At 36.0% G+C, this 14624-nt stretch overlaps 1 protein-coding gene across 9 annotated transcripts in view; it reads right to left on the bottom strand.

Annotated features, from left to right (window-relative positions):
• Positions 1-14624, bottom strand: part of TBC1D5 (TBC1 domain family member 5) — a 337770-nt gene that overhangs the window by 64395 nt on the left and 258751 nt on the right. For all 9 annotated transcript variants that reach the window (XR_010883476.1, XR_010883479.1, XR_010883480.1 and 6 more), the window contains one exon: positions 155-240. Coding sequence is in view for 2 of the 9 variants with exons in the window: in XM_067291524.1 (XP_067147625.1) it covers positions 155-240 (86 nt within the window). In the remaining 7 variants the exon portion in view is untranslated. The remainder of the gene's footprint in view (positions 1-154; positions 241-14624) is intronic.

Below are 14624 nucleotides of genomic sequence, written 5' to 3'. Positions count from 1 at the left end.
TCATGTAATAATAGGTAATGTAAAGATTCACACAGTAAACATTTGTGCTTCTAATACTGATTATATAATTCTTGTTTGGGATAAAAGAAATTTATTGAACGTTTTGTTTATGTAAAGTCTTAGTTCAGTGAAAACATATTCAGAAAGAGCTTACCGGGTTTTATTCATCAAGTCTGCTCCACGTGCTTTGTAATAGTCTAAATTCTGTTGGAATTGGTGAGTCACTGGTCTTGGATTTTTCTAAAGAAAAGAAGTGTTACAATTAAAAAAAAAATATATATATATATACACCTTGCTGGAACTTTCCGAGGCGATTTAGAGCAGAGTAGAAGTATTTTTATTAATGAAGATAAAAGATCTAAAGAATAATTTCTCTTTTCCTGGGACCATGGTTTCTAAAGACAGCAATGCTACTTATATAAAGTGAAGTCTTAAAATAATACCAAGTGTTAACATTAAGTCTACTCCACGCTTACAGAAATTAGTTAGTGTTCTTCCATATCGAGATGGGACTGCAGTGATAATGTTTCTAATTAGATTTATAATTTCTGGGAAAGTTCAGATGCAGATCTAGTTCTGTCCTTCCTTGAACTCAGACACAGAATTTTATCATCTTTGAACTAAAATGAGATGTTTTTAAAGGAAATGATAATAATAAGAACAAACTTATTAGCTTAGCTTACAGTTTGAAATGGATGCAGGTTTAAGTCTTGCTTAAGCAAAGAATTACTTTTAGCCAGACAACCTCAACATAGCCACTAGATGGCACACGGAACCTTTTTTCTGTCTAAATTTCACCCTGTTCTCTTGTAATATAATGTATATAATTAATACTGAAACCAGAAGCTATTTATTAGTCTCCACCTCTGCCATAAAGAAACTATTTCACTGAAGCACACTGCCTTCAGTAGTACTGAAACAATCTTTTTTGGATCTAAAATTCCACCAAACATTGATTAGGTGTAGAGCACAGTATATGTATAAAGAAATTTCATTACACTAATGAATCGTGAAGGACATCATTTGAAAATAGAAAATTTTAGGTAAATATTTTTAAAGTAAAAAAAAAGCATATGTATTCAACCAAAATAATAGAGAGCTACAAAGAGGCATATATATATAAATACATATAAACATATATGCATATTTACCAAGAACAATGGTTTAAAATAATCTATTTCTAGTATAAGCAAAAAGAAAACGATAAATACTCCTCAGCTTTTCTGGGTAATAATCAGAGGTATTGTATAAAACATTTCTAAATACTTTTCAAGTATTTGCTTAAAGGTTTATTCGTTTATAGGCCCTGTGTTCTGATCCACTTTCTTCAGCCCTGTTCACAGTATAGTTTTAATGAACTATGCAATAACCTTTCTGAAATAGTTGTTCACAGGTGAAAGTATATTCTATTTCTGATGGAGTCATTTTTCAGCTCTTTTTCACTTTCACATGTTGTATCTTTTCCCTCCTAATTTCAATATAGACTGAAGTATCCATACTTTGCCCTCTGATTTTTGAGAAACTGCTGTAAATCCTCCTTCCTTGATAAACATTCTGATTTTTGGAGGAGGAGGTAGGATTTGCATTTTAATGACCAAAATATTGCATATGCATAAAAGCAGAGAGGAAGATTTGAAGAGGTGGTAGATATCAAAGGCCAAGGATGGTCTCTGGGGTCAAACTTAAGGCAGGGAATTTCCAGATCTTTTCATGTTGTCAGACTTAATCCTGAATGAAATGTCTAATTTCCTTTCTTTGGAAAGGCATTAAACACATTTTAAAGATATCTTGTTTGTAATGTTCATGAAAAAAATGAAACAACAACTAAAAGCTATTAGACAAGCATCAAAAAAAATCTTATCTATTCTACCACCCACATTGTAATGGCCGCTGTACATTTTTCTTCTCCTGTTACAAAAACAGTATTTGCATAACTCTACCCATTCATATGTCTTGTAAGTCAGTCCTCACCAACTGACAGCAATAACAATGAATCAGCTTTAGTTACTATTGCTCTAGTTTGGTAATTCAATGCATTTCTATGATAATCAAATCCAAACTGACGTGATGAGGATAACCGATGCTTCTGCGACTACTGTTCAAGTAATCAAACAGTGCAACTTTTCTCTCTTAAATTAAATAACTTTCTTCCTGTGTGACTTGATGACCATTTCAACAAGGCACAAGAACAAGCCCAGGTTAAAACAGCTGGCACTTCTAATTCACAGAGCAGCCCTTTGAAAAATTCACTTCAACAGTTGCTAGTCCAGCTTTACAAATCGTTTCCTGTAACTCTATATATTTTAATCTTAGCAAAAACAATGGCATTTCTTTTCCACCAACCAGCAAACCAACAGTATGATTACACTTTGCTTCTGAAAAAAATAAAAGGAGGAAAAGATCATGTGGAACAGTTTTTTGAAACATATTTATGCAGAAATGACAAGCAATTCAAGACACGAAAGGCTGATCTACTATCTAAGCACTTAAAGCCATTAATAGGAATAATGATCTAACTTGAACATATGAATGAGGCTCAAGCATCACTTTCACAGGGGCCTATTTAAATTCCTATGAGGTTTAAAGGTATCAAAGGAAGAAGCAGTTTAAAGTACTATTACATGCAGTCAAAAAAGCCTTCAGAAAAAATAATGTTGAAAAAACAACATTAGAAATGCAAGACAGTAAATACCAAGGGTTATCGCTGGAAATCCTTTTGTAACACTACAAAGATACCCTTTCAGAAAATTCTATTAAAGAAAATGGTATATGTATTAGCGGGCAAGTATCTGCAAAGTAGTAACAAAGAAATATTAAATACTCCTGAAAGCCACACTTCAGACAGCAAAAAATATGGTTTATTAAGATTATGTTTAAATCATTATGATAACACTTCCTTTATCTTTTACACTGCTTTTAACCCCTTCAATAACTTTTATATAAGAAGCATAAAGGAAAACCTATACAGTTGCAATGTCTCTTCCCTAACAACTTTAAACTAATTCCTCTCCCTAAGCATCCAGTTTCAGCTGTCCCCTGCATCAGACGTTCTATGCATTAGGACAGAAGATTAAACAAATTTGATTTACATCAAAACATAGCTGTGTTGACTAAAATATTCACAGTAACCCTATTTTTTCTATACAGTGTGATTTAGAATGATCTTATTTATGTTTTTAATTACTTAGGCTAGTAATATATTATAAATATATTATAAATCCCTTTTCCCCCCACCCATTTTGTAGTAACAGTCTGCTGGTTTTACAGTTCTGCTTCTATTCTTACATATTTACCTAGAGTGAGCTTAGTTTCAACTGGTTGAAAACTCCAAATTAATACTTTTGAAAGGACAACATAGTAAATACAGCTAGAGAAGCACATGTAGAAGCCGGTAGGATTTTGGACTTTTGTCTCTGACAAGTGTACTACCTGCAGCACAAATAGAAGAGATGGCTGAAAATGCTTCAGGTATCTCTTAGGTATTCCTGATTCTGAGCCCCTCCTTGCATCAAAGATCCCCCCTTCCTCCTTTTAAAAGAGAGAAGCCTGTTAAGTCCCTTCATTTATAGGTACATTATATAGTTCAAAAAAAAAAAAAAAAAAAACATGCATCTGTCTGCAAAAGTCTTAACCCTGTCATCCCTATTCTGTTCTCGGTCACAACCAGATTTCCTTGCTCCGGTTCCCATGCTGGGAAGGAAGTTCCTGGGCACTTTCTCTTTTACTTCCCTCTCCTCCCGGGGGAAGGGGTCTCGAGTTCGGTTACCCCTCGACCGGCTCTTTTACCGGCCAAGGGGCTGGAGCAGGGAGCCGAATCTCACCCAAGGAAGCCCATCCTAAACTTGCATAAACTGCTGAAAAGCTCTGAGCAGTCCCAGCGGTTGAGGCCCCGCTCCCTGTGGTTACATCCTCTAGCACAGCTTCAGACCGAGCGAAATGCTGGGCTGCTCCTATTCCTGGCGACCACAAAAAATCTAACGTGCCAGCCATATTGCCCACGCTTGCACATTGCACTGATGTACAGTGCTGGAGGGGGGAAAGCTAAACAATTTTACCAATCCTGAATTAAAAAAAAAAAAAGAAGAAGAAGAAAGAAAGTACATCCTTCCCCTGCCTGGCTTCCACAGATAATTTGCATATAATTACCTACAGAGTTGCTACGATATAGCAAAGCAAGCTTGTGTAACACAAGTCATAGAAAGATTGTTTTAGGAAATCAGGAAAACCAGGTTACTGCCGCAATGTATTGTTTAACCATTTGAATACACGCTGACTGGAAAATTTTACATGCAGGTGCTAGTGGAGGAATCTGTGCAACACTGGTTTTTCCTTCTCTGTCCATGTATTTTCTTTCCCCTCTCTTTTTTTGTATATTAACAGAAAAAAAATCAAATAAAATTTTGCACAAAATCTGAAGGTTCAGAATAAGTGACAACAGTGAAAAAAGATTTTCGGTATGTCTGATGAAAAATGAGACTTATTTTAGTGAACATGCTATTGCTTCAGTGCCAGGGGAAAAGCACTCGTCATTAGAGAAATGAATTGCTCAGCTGTTTATAAGCAAAAAGCTCTGGGGCAATTTCTCAAGGCCCAAAACACAAAGCATTGCAGGGTTACACAAACATATGTTGCAGGTGTTTTAGGATAGACAGGTGGGAAAACCTCAACGACCGAAAAATACTCCACTTAATAGATTGTATCTGAAACTAGATAACCTAAATGCAACAGAGGAAAAACAAACAAACCAACAACAGTGAATTAGACACACAGACAGCAATACTCTCACTAAAATAATGATCTCACTAGTGCCGAGCAGGATTTTTTAAACTAGGCTTTTTTTAATATTAAAAAGTGCTGCCAAATATATATCTAAAATTCCTAAAATAACAACATTTTAAGCCTAGAAGAAAGAACAGACTGAATTACATACCAAAAAAGAAAATGATAAGGATGAAGTATTGTTCTTTTTATTTAAACAAATTTTTCTAAGGAGACAGCTTACTATAATATCCCCCTCTTAGCTGACAAAGCAATATTAGATTTATCATAATTCTCCTAAAGCCTACGATATTTTTATATTACAATACCATTTTTTTCTTTCATTTGCCTCTAAGTAAAGTTGGAGAAATATATCATCCTATATTCACTAATGATTAGGAGGTCTGTGAAGGTTTACCTTCTACATCACATATACTTTTCTTCAAAAAAAAATGATGCAAATATAGCAAAATTTGTATTGGGAACAGAACTGAAATATAACAGCTTAAATGTGGATGAGAAATACACTTGGTTGAGTTCTGCAGCAGTTTTTCTATTATGTGCTAATAATTAATTTGAAGTGCACATTAATGACTACCCAATAGCTTAATTGCAAAAAAAATTTAGCCTTTCTTCTCTTTATTCTTTTGTCAAGTATTCAAGAAGCTGTCTCCACTCTACAACTAGACTTATACAGTATAAGCAACGGCTTACCATTACATAAACATTTCAAAATATTTTGTAGGCAAAATAAACAACCCACCCCAAACTCGGTAGCACCCAGAGCAAATGCCACTCCCAAAACAAAGCTCTCCTTTCACCTTCTAATTTTTCTCCTCCCTAGTTATTCGTTCTGCAAAACCACATGCCCTGACTGCGGCATGAAAGGTATTTCATCCACCTACAAACCACTCCATGAAATATTTATTGAAAAGAAACCAAATCGTGAGACATTAGAGGACATAATATGCTATTGCCAATTTCAAAGTGATTCAATGCTAATAGTTAAATATTATTCAATACGTATGTTGATAGTCTGCATCTACCAATTCTACATATGAGAGTAGCGCAACAACACAAGAAGTATCATGCACAGAACTAATAAAGAACTTCCTTTAATCACAGGAGTCAGGAGATCTGTACACTAATACTGGCTTTGGCAAAGAAACACCATAATCCTCAAACTGGGAATAATACTTCCTGTTTACGTTTTTCAGAAAGATGCTGTGGGTCTCAATCGCAGAACTTCTTATTTACAACGCAATAACAGCATGAAGAATTATCATGTTTAATTGGTTATAAGGAAAATTAGGAAGATCTATTTTTCTGAAACAACAAAAATTCCCAGAAAGAATTTAAAAGGAAAGAAAATTTAGTTAATTGGGTCAAGGAAAGAAGAAACCCCTGAACTCCGATCAAGCTGAAATAAATTATCTTCAGTTTTGTTACGTGGCAATCCTTTATTCCCCCAGCAACTAGAAATTTCAGATACCAGGAAGATATTTTAAATACCGTGCATTAGGGTCTGTTTTTAACTTTATACACATATTTTTTCTCTCACATGGGCATTCTATGACAAGAGATAAAGAAATGAAAAAATGCCAACTGAGGTTTATAAATAAGTCAGTGACTTGAATGAAAGAAATTTCTAGTTGTATATTTTGGCTTCTTGTCCTAACTAATTGGAAAGCCTTTTCTTCATGTATAGTTTTACACTGTATTGCATTTTAACAGGTAGATCAAATCATACCAAATCAGCTTTTATCGATATTCCAGACAAAAGGACTCCAACCTGCTAACGTTCAAGTTCATAACCCGCGTAAAATCCCCATCTTGCATAAACAGAATTGCTTAAGTACCTTTTAAATCTGCCTCTTAATTTAGTCATCTATTTTGCAACTGAACCCTTGGTTTTAAGAAGTAAATTAACTAAATAGTGAGGTATAAATCTGACAGTGTTCAGCCCTACCCCATGACAGATTTATGCTCTGGCATCTTGCAGCCCGCACAGTTAGGAACAGGAGTTTTACAACAGTGTAGAGGAGAAATCAAGGCCTTTGAATGGCACACACAGCAAGCCTTGCTTTAAACCCAGGAATGTTCCAAATGACGAGATTTAAAATATGACATCTTTATGTACAGAAAAGCCACCACATTATGGTTTTATTGGCACTCGTTTTGGACAACCTGCATAACTCACTGATGGCTTTGTGAGTAATGCAGCTATCCTAAGCTTATACTGATAAAACCCTTATAACTGCACTTCCAGTGTTATATATTCTCCAGATACATGCTTGTACACAAATCTCATATATCAGTGAAAAAAGAACATTTTTAAGGTATTATTTAGATTATTTCTGCTACTTGGAAAAGAAATAGATTAATTTATGTTCTGCATGCAATGTGCTATCTAAAACAAACGGCTTTTGTATACAACAATTAATACATTAATATTTACTACGAAAATATGCCAATACACCAATAATATATCTATACTTATACCAGAAGAGACTGAACTTTAATTCCATTGTAATGGACCTGGATATGATTCACTACCTAATCTTTCATGTATTATTGAGAAGTTTTGAATCCAATTTTATATAAATCACAGTTTTTGTTTTGCAAATTTTTGTCACATAAATTATGATACAAAGAACTTTTGATTAGGTAGAATCAAGTGTTTTAAGTATTTTAAGTGCTTTCTTTTTATAAACTACCTTGCATACTAGAAGTGATTAACTGAATTGTCAGGTTGCACACAAGAAGAACCATAATCACCTCATTCTAACACTGTTAAATACATTTTATTACTGTAATTTTATAGGTAATATCATTACTCTTTAAGAGAAGGTCAGTAGCTTTAGATGACTTTTTACATGTAAGTAAACCAATCATTTGAAAGAAACAGCCCCAAGAATTCACATGCTGTAAATTTTACTGGTGGCTAAAGTAATTAGCTAAAAGTGCTTTTGTTTCTTCCTTTTACTTTAAGATCAAATACCATCAGAATTGCTCTTATTTGTACTACTAAGGATATCACCTTGCTCAAAGAGAAAGAACAGTTTAAAATTTCAGTTTCTAAAAACAATTCTCTCTTCCACCTTGCCTCTCAAAACTACTTGTCTGTCTCATGACAGAGCTTATGCATTCCCAATGAATACTACCAGGAATGCTGATCACCACAGAAGAATATTCTTCGTTTTTAAATGTTTGCAATTCTTAGTCCGGTTGACCGTCAGTAAGTAGCCGTCTTGACTGTTCATTAAACAGTGGACATGTTACTTGCTGTTCTATACAACACTATTATTTACTTGCTTTAATATTAGTTGAATATATGAAAATTTGGATTTGTGTAGCAGCTTCCATTCAAATAACTTCAGTCATGATGCTAGAAGCAGCGGCCCCTGCCCTGCCCGCAGCTGTCTGCTCTGCAGCAGGATGCACCATTGCACCTGCCCAGCAGCTACCAGCCACGCCACCGACTTCTCACTGCCCTGGAGGGCAGCAGCCCTCTTGCTGGATCACACCGTATTGGCAATGAGACCCATGAAGAAACGTGCCCTCCGCACTGCTCTGTGTCCCCCTTCCCAGCAGTGGGCTGCAGCACCATCTTAGCTGCCACACGGCCTTGTCTGAATGATGACAGCGTGCAGCACTGCTCCCGAAGCTCTGCTTCATGTTGGGTTGACTTCACTCTAGTTTCAGATACCTTTAAATGTGATGGCTATCTAACTTGGATTGATCCAGTATTTGTGGGTCCTTAACCAAGCACCTGTGCTGTGCATGCAATACTAATGAGAAAGCAATATTGTAAATAACGCTGTCTTTGACAATCTAAGAGATCACCTTTCTGAGACTGGTGACTACAGTGATACGTGTGATACTGAGAAATGAGGAGGACTGTGAAGGACTCCTGATTTGGAATTTGGAAAGTCTTAACTAGTTGGCTGATGAACCACTTTCCAAGGATTTTTACTGAAAATATTACTTGTGACATAAGAGATGCTTTAGAGAAGCGGTAGGTTTGAAACAAGTGTAAAAAAAGGAAGAGGATTTTTAATTTGTGGTACACGTACTATTTTTATGTGGTACTATGGCAACATGGTTATTCCAAGTAATTTATCATTAAACTCACAGCTGTCTGTCATATCTTATTCTATTAATGAAGCACAATACCAGAAAAAATATAAAACAATAATTCTTAAAGACAAAACATGGCCTGTTTTCTTGGAAAACAAAAGTTTCTGATTTCAAAGAACAAGCTAATAATATATTTTTAGATGTAAAATATACGCAAATCTTAATTGTATTACCCAAATTAAAAAGTCTAGCATCCAACTTAAAACCCCCCCCTCCAATTTATTCAACCTGAGGTCTTTAGATTACATCTAACCTTATTGCACTTGCAAATTGGGAAGTCATGATGACCAAAACGCTTCAGTTTACTACCAGGAATTGAATGTGGATATAAAACTAGAGGTCTTTGTGTGGTACCACTGAATCACTGAAAGTAAATGCATTTCTTTCCTGTTTCACCTAATTGTTCCCCCCCTATTCAGACAGGCAGAGATGTGTATTTCTCAGTTTTGGAAAACCTTCCTTGTTTCCTTCATCAGTCACACCCCTTGTTAAGCCAACTTTAAAGCGTAGGTGACCTGACACATATCACCAGCTCATATCATATTGGGATATCCACTATCCAAGATAGTGACTACCGGATCTATGAATGCCTCAATTACCTGCTTTTCATATACCCGAAACACCTTAAGAAATTACTTAATGTATAATTGTGAATCTTCTGAAAAATCGGTCATGTTCTTCACAGCCGAAAAGAATCTTAAAAAGAAAAAAATCAAACGTTTGCAGAGGAAAGGGAGCTACAGCAGCCTTAGACTGCTGCTGTTACTCTGAAGAAATGAACTCACCACCCCATCCAGCACCTCCGTGAGCGGGTACGAATTAATGAGCTGCTAATGCCCCAACGCCGCCAGCTACCAACTCCTCATTGGCTGCAATGTGGTCATTAAAGAGAGGTAATTAATGCCAGATTGCACGCAGCGCGAGCAAACACAAGGCAACGCAACCCGCCCCGCTTCTCCTGCTGCACGGGCAGCGCGGCGGCTCCCAAAGGCCGCTCCCCGCGGGGCGCGAAGAAAGTGAAAGCGCCCGGAGCCCGCGGGCGCGGCGAGCGAGCCGGGACCGCGCTGGCGCTGGCGCTGGCGCGGGGGGGGCGGCGGCGGCGGCGGCGGCGGCGGCGGCCCCTCGGGAGGGCGCCTCGGCTCCGAGCAATGTGCTTTCCCCTCGCCCTTCACTGCTCCGATTGTGAAACGCGGTAAAAGCTGGAAGGCGAATTTCTCCAGCTAATCGTTATAGGAGTGATCGCGACCTTAAAGCTATGTGTTACTGCTTAATTCTTGTGGCAATCTCTGTAATTTCTGTCACGACGAACTTCTATACGATTCCTTTGAAATGTTATGTATGCTTCATCATGGATTTAGTTACAATTTAGCATTAATACATCGCCGTTTTCAATGTTATCAAATAACTTAAAATACAATGCTGAAAAAATATCAGCAGCAATAACTAGAATATTATTAGTGTAATTAAAAACTTAATTTCCATTGACTAACTGCCCTTTCTTTTTTCTTTTAATCGATGGCTTATGATCAGCATTGTCTCCATGGAATTAAACTCCCAGCTCGCTTGCTCAGCAAATAATGTAACTCGCCACGTTAAAATATCTGAAAGCAAACTTATTTTACAAAAATACTAAGAATAAATACAGTGGGCTCTCAAAGGATGGTTGTTAGGTTCTTAGCATGCAATGTAAAATAGTAATATTCTATGTAGTGCTTTAGTTTTGTAATAAGTCATTGTGATAAGGTTAACACTTAACTCACAACAACGTTCAAATAAGAACACTCAAAGATGAAAATTACTTTGCTTATGTTGCTGTATTAGAATTTTATTTGCTAAAGGGTGAAAACAGATTTGCAGAATTCACAGTTAACTTAAAACAATAGTTTTAAACCTTTTATTCCTAGCCCTGGCTGCCTTCAGGAGGGAGAGAACATCTGGTTATTTAAGGAACACAATATGTTCGCATTTTCTATGACTTTTGTTTCTAATTGGGTTTTTTAATTTTTTTTTATTTGAACAACTCTGGTTAGAACTATGTTTTTTTAATCACTTTCTATTTTTCCACTGCCCTCCCTCCATATCTCTACTTCTTAATTTCATAGAATATGCTTTGAAAATTAACAGAGCTCAGTGGTTTTGATAAGCAAAAAAATGAAGAAAAATGGCCACTCATGGCATATTAAATTCACAGAGACACACCTACAGTCAATGCATTTGGGTATACAGAAAAATCATTGCTTTACTTTCTCATTTCACATATATGTACTTTTGATACTCCATTCTTTCATATCAAGCTCTACCTTTATATTCAAAAGGACTGTAAGTGCATAGAAGTAACTTTTATACAAATAATTGAAGAAATTAGCTGTTGAAAGAGTAGAAATGAGAAACAAATACTTTCCTAAGCAGGTTAATAGTATCTCCCTACACAAAGATAACAACACTGATTTCAAATTTGAGGTTTTCATTCTACATTTTCATAACAACTGGAGCTAGGCAAATTCAGAAAAGGCTTAAATTCAATTATCCCATACTGATCCATATTCATGCCTGAAAAATTAGTATCTCTGAGGCCCCCCTTCATAGCCAGGTGCGTCATTTGTCTTCAGCTATTACAGGCTCTGTATTTCTCTTTGAGGGCACTAGTACATATCAGGGATGCAGAATCTAAAACATCCTCTCATGCCAATTGGGATCTACCCCGGCGAAAGGAGAGCTGTTGCACTAGCTTAGTAGTGAGCAATAGTTGTGTTTCATATTATTATTGGATAATGCTAAGGCTTGTGTTTGAGTCCACAATCAGGTCAGAAAATTGTATTTGTCCATCTAGAAGAAAAAAATTCCACATGTCATTTAAGTATAGCTTTCTTTTGACATATAGGTTGCTTTCCTGGTGATGACAGCAGTGAAATGCAGCAAACAAAAACCAAGGGGTTCATCGAGCCAAAGTTTAATTCACCTAATATTCCACAAGACAAATAAGTAAGAAGATATCAGTTATGATGGAACAAGGAAAGAGAAGAAGAAATAACAGATGATATTAGAAGTGCAAACTCAGAGTATCTCTAGAATCAAAAGTTACAGAAGGAAAGGCCATATTAGGTCTTCTTAACTATTTCATAATTTATGACATAACTGTTCTTTAAGAACCTTTTAGTTTTATGAACATATTGCTACTTTCTTCTAGTCCCAATACCCTAGTGAGATTATTTGGCATTCATCTATCTGCAAAAATAATCCCGAAGAAAATGTATATTAACAAAGCTTTAAGAGGCCAATTCCTTTTTGTTCCTGTCCATGATTTCTAAACTGCATTTTCTGTGTGGCTGAGATTTCAAGCTCTGAGGGGCAGAGAACAAGCGTCTCTCAGAAATTTGGACGGACACTAACCATTTTTGTTATGCTCAACAAAATAACGAAACAAGCTACTGGACCATGCAACAATCTCTCACAGAAAGGAGTGAGAGTTCCATGACTTCACACATTAAAAACCATGCAGAGTCTTGGGAGAAATGCCATATACAACAGGTCAGCTCGGGCCCAAGAGATCTAAGTTGCACTGAACCAAATTTAATTTCCCATTAGGAACCAGAAGCCAGTGATGGAGAAATGCACAGGGAAACATCAAAGGAGGCAGAAAAATCATTCAGTACTAAACTTTTTAATCATCACAAGTTACACTTCTGACTAAAATCTTGTCTCTCCTTCCAGTCTCAGGAAATAGAGGCAAACTGAATTATCTTCATGCAGACAGCAATAAAAAATGAAAAAAAAAAAGGTATCGTAATTTTCCTGATACTGGTATATAGTCTTTATACTGATTTTAGACTCCTGCAACACCCATGATACCTTGTTGAGTCTTCCCTTTCATTCTACGAAATGAAAAATTTTGACAGACTCAGAAAATTTTTATATGAAGGTCTTACATCACATAGAACAATAAGCCATAGTAGACAGACTATATGTTGGGTTGAACCAACATATGCTTAAAGACACCTAAGTGAAACTTAAAATCATACCTTGGGAAAAATAAAAAACAGGTACTCAAAGTCACAGCATTGAAAATATACCTCTTTCTCAGACTAGGAGATAATTTTTTCTTTGGAGAGATCCTTTAGAACAGGTTAACTTCCTTACTGTAGGAAGCCCAGATTTGTTAATGTTAATCCCAAAGACACACTCTAATGTGAGAAGCTGCTAAAATTCCCTTAGGGCTCTTTATTCTCTGGAAATTCTAACTTTCTAACCTTTGAGTATTTCCCAAGCAGATAAGAACAGTTCAGAAATGGCGAACAATTGTAATTAATCATATTTAAAATAACAAAAACAACTAGCAGTCTTTGCATGAAAGAGCTTTAAGTACTCATCCACCTGATTGAAGAGAGAATTACTTGAAAGATACTGCAAGGACTACATTCAGTACCTCTCTGAAAGGAGTTCAAGGAGTATCTGAGCATGTTAATTAATAGGACACTGAGGCCTTATGAGCAGACAACTTTATTCTATTGGAGACAAGAAAGTTACTTGAGCACAACAGTGATCAAAGTTCCTTCACAGGAAGTTATTTGGTGGTTTATTTTTGCCCCCTTTCGCTGGTAGGATGACTTGTATACTGCCTAGGGTGCTTAGGAGGACAGCTAGATAATTACTAATTATTATTAAATTCTATCTTTTAACATACTCCCTCATTAAACCACAGATTATATTTTGGATTTAGTTTGATATCTTGGCACAATTTCCCTTCCTCTATACTTTCCTTCTAAAAAATATTTCTATTTTGTTTTGCTAAGAGAGTACATAAACATAAAAGCTGGGTAGTTTGATTTCACAGACTGCTGCCTAAATCTTAGGAAAAATTCCAGAGATCTAACATTACAAACTTTCTTATGCATTGAAAAGACGATATGTTTTACTACTCATCATGAAAGAAATCTTTGTGCCCAAGAGGAATGAAGAAAGCAGCTGTAAGGATGCAAATTTCTGCACAAAACTGATACAGAAACAAAGAGTTTTTTTTTCTTAAACCATAAAAGTGTAAACATTGGTATTGAATGAAATTTTGCAGAAGGCAGTTAGAGTGCAGAAGTGCAGAATTTTTCGCTTTCAAAGGTGGCTTGCATCACGAAGACAAGGGAGATCAGATTGTGCACTGGCAGCCTGCTAATGGGACATGATCAAAGACAGCTCAAAACTCACAGCACAAATTCTGCTATCTGCCAAAGATCTGAGTACTGAGAAGGTTATTGTGTACAGCTTTATCTCAAACACTTTATCCACTATACTGTGGATATTCACTGTATATTAGATCCACATACATACACACTCTAAAACAGCAAGAGGTTCACGTTTTTTTTACTATAGATGAGCATATCGAACACCACTGTTAGTAATAGTTAACATAAAATTTATGAATATCTCAATTTTATTTATGTGAATCTTTTCAGGCTGTGACAGTAGATTTTCATTTTTAATTGAAAACCATCATGTAACTATTATATACTGGATGTGACTAGTGCTTTAAGGAGCTCCTGGAGAAGTTTAGCACAGTAGTGGGATATACCCTTTCAAGAATAATGAAGCATGTATTCTACTCTTGTTTAATAACTTTTTCCTTTAAATACTCTTGTCTAATAACTTTTTCCTTTAAAATGTTTGTCAAAAAAGAAGAAATTTGAAACGTCAGCTTAGTCTCCAAAACATAGGCTATTCGTAACTTCACAACATTT

Source organism: Apteryx mantelli, chromosome 2 (genome assembly GCF_036417845.1).
Source record: "Apteryx mantelli isolate bAptMan1 chromosome 2, bAptMan1.hap1, whole genome shotgun sequence".
Classification (NCBI taxonomy): Eukaryota; Metazoa; Chordata; class Aves; order Apterygiformes; family Apterygidae; genus Apteryx; species Apteryx mantelli.
This window is presented reverse-complemented; position numbering and strand designations above follow the sequence as displayed.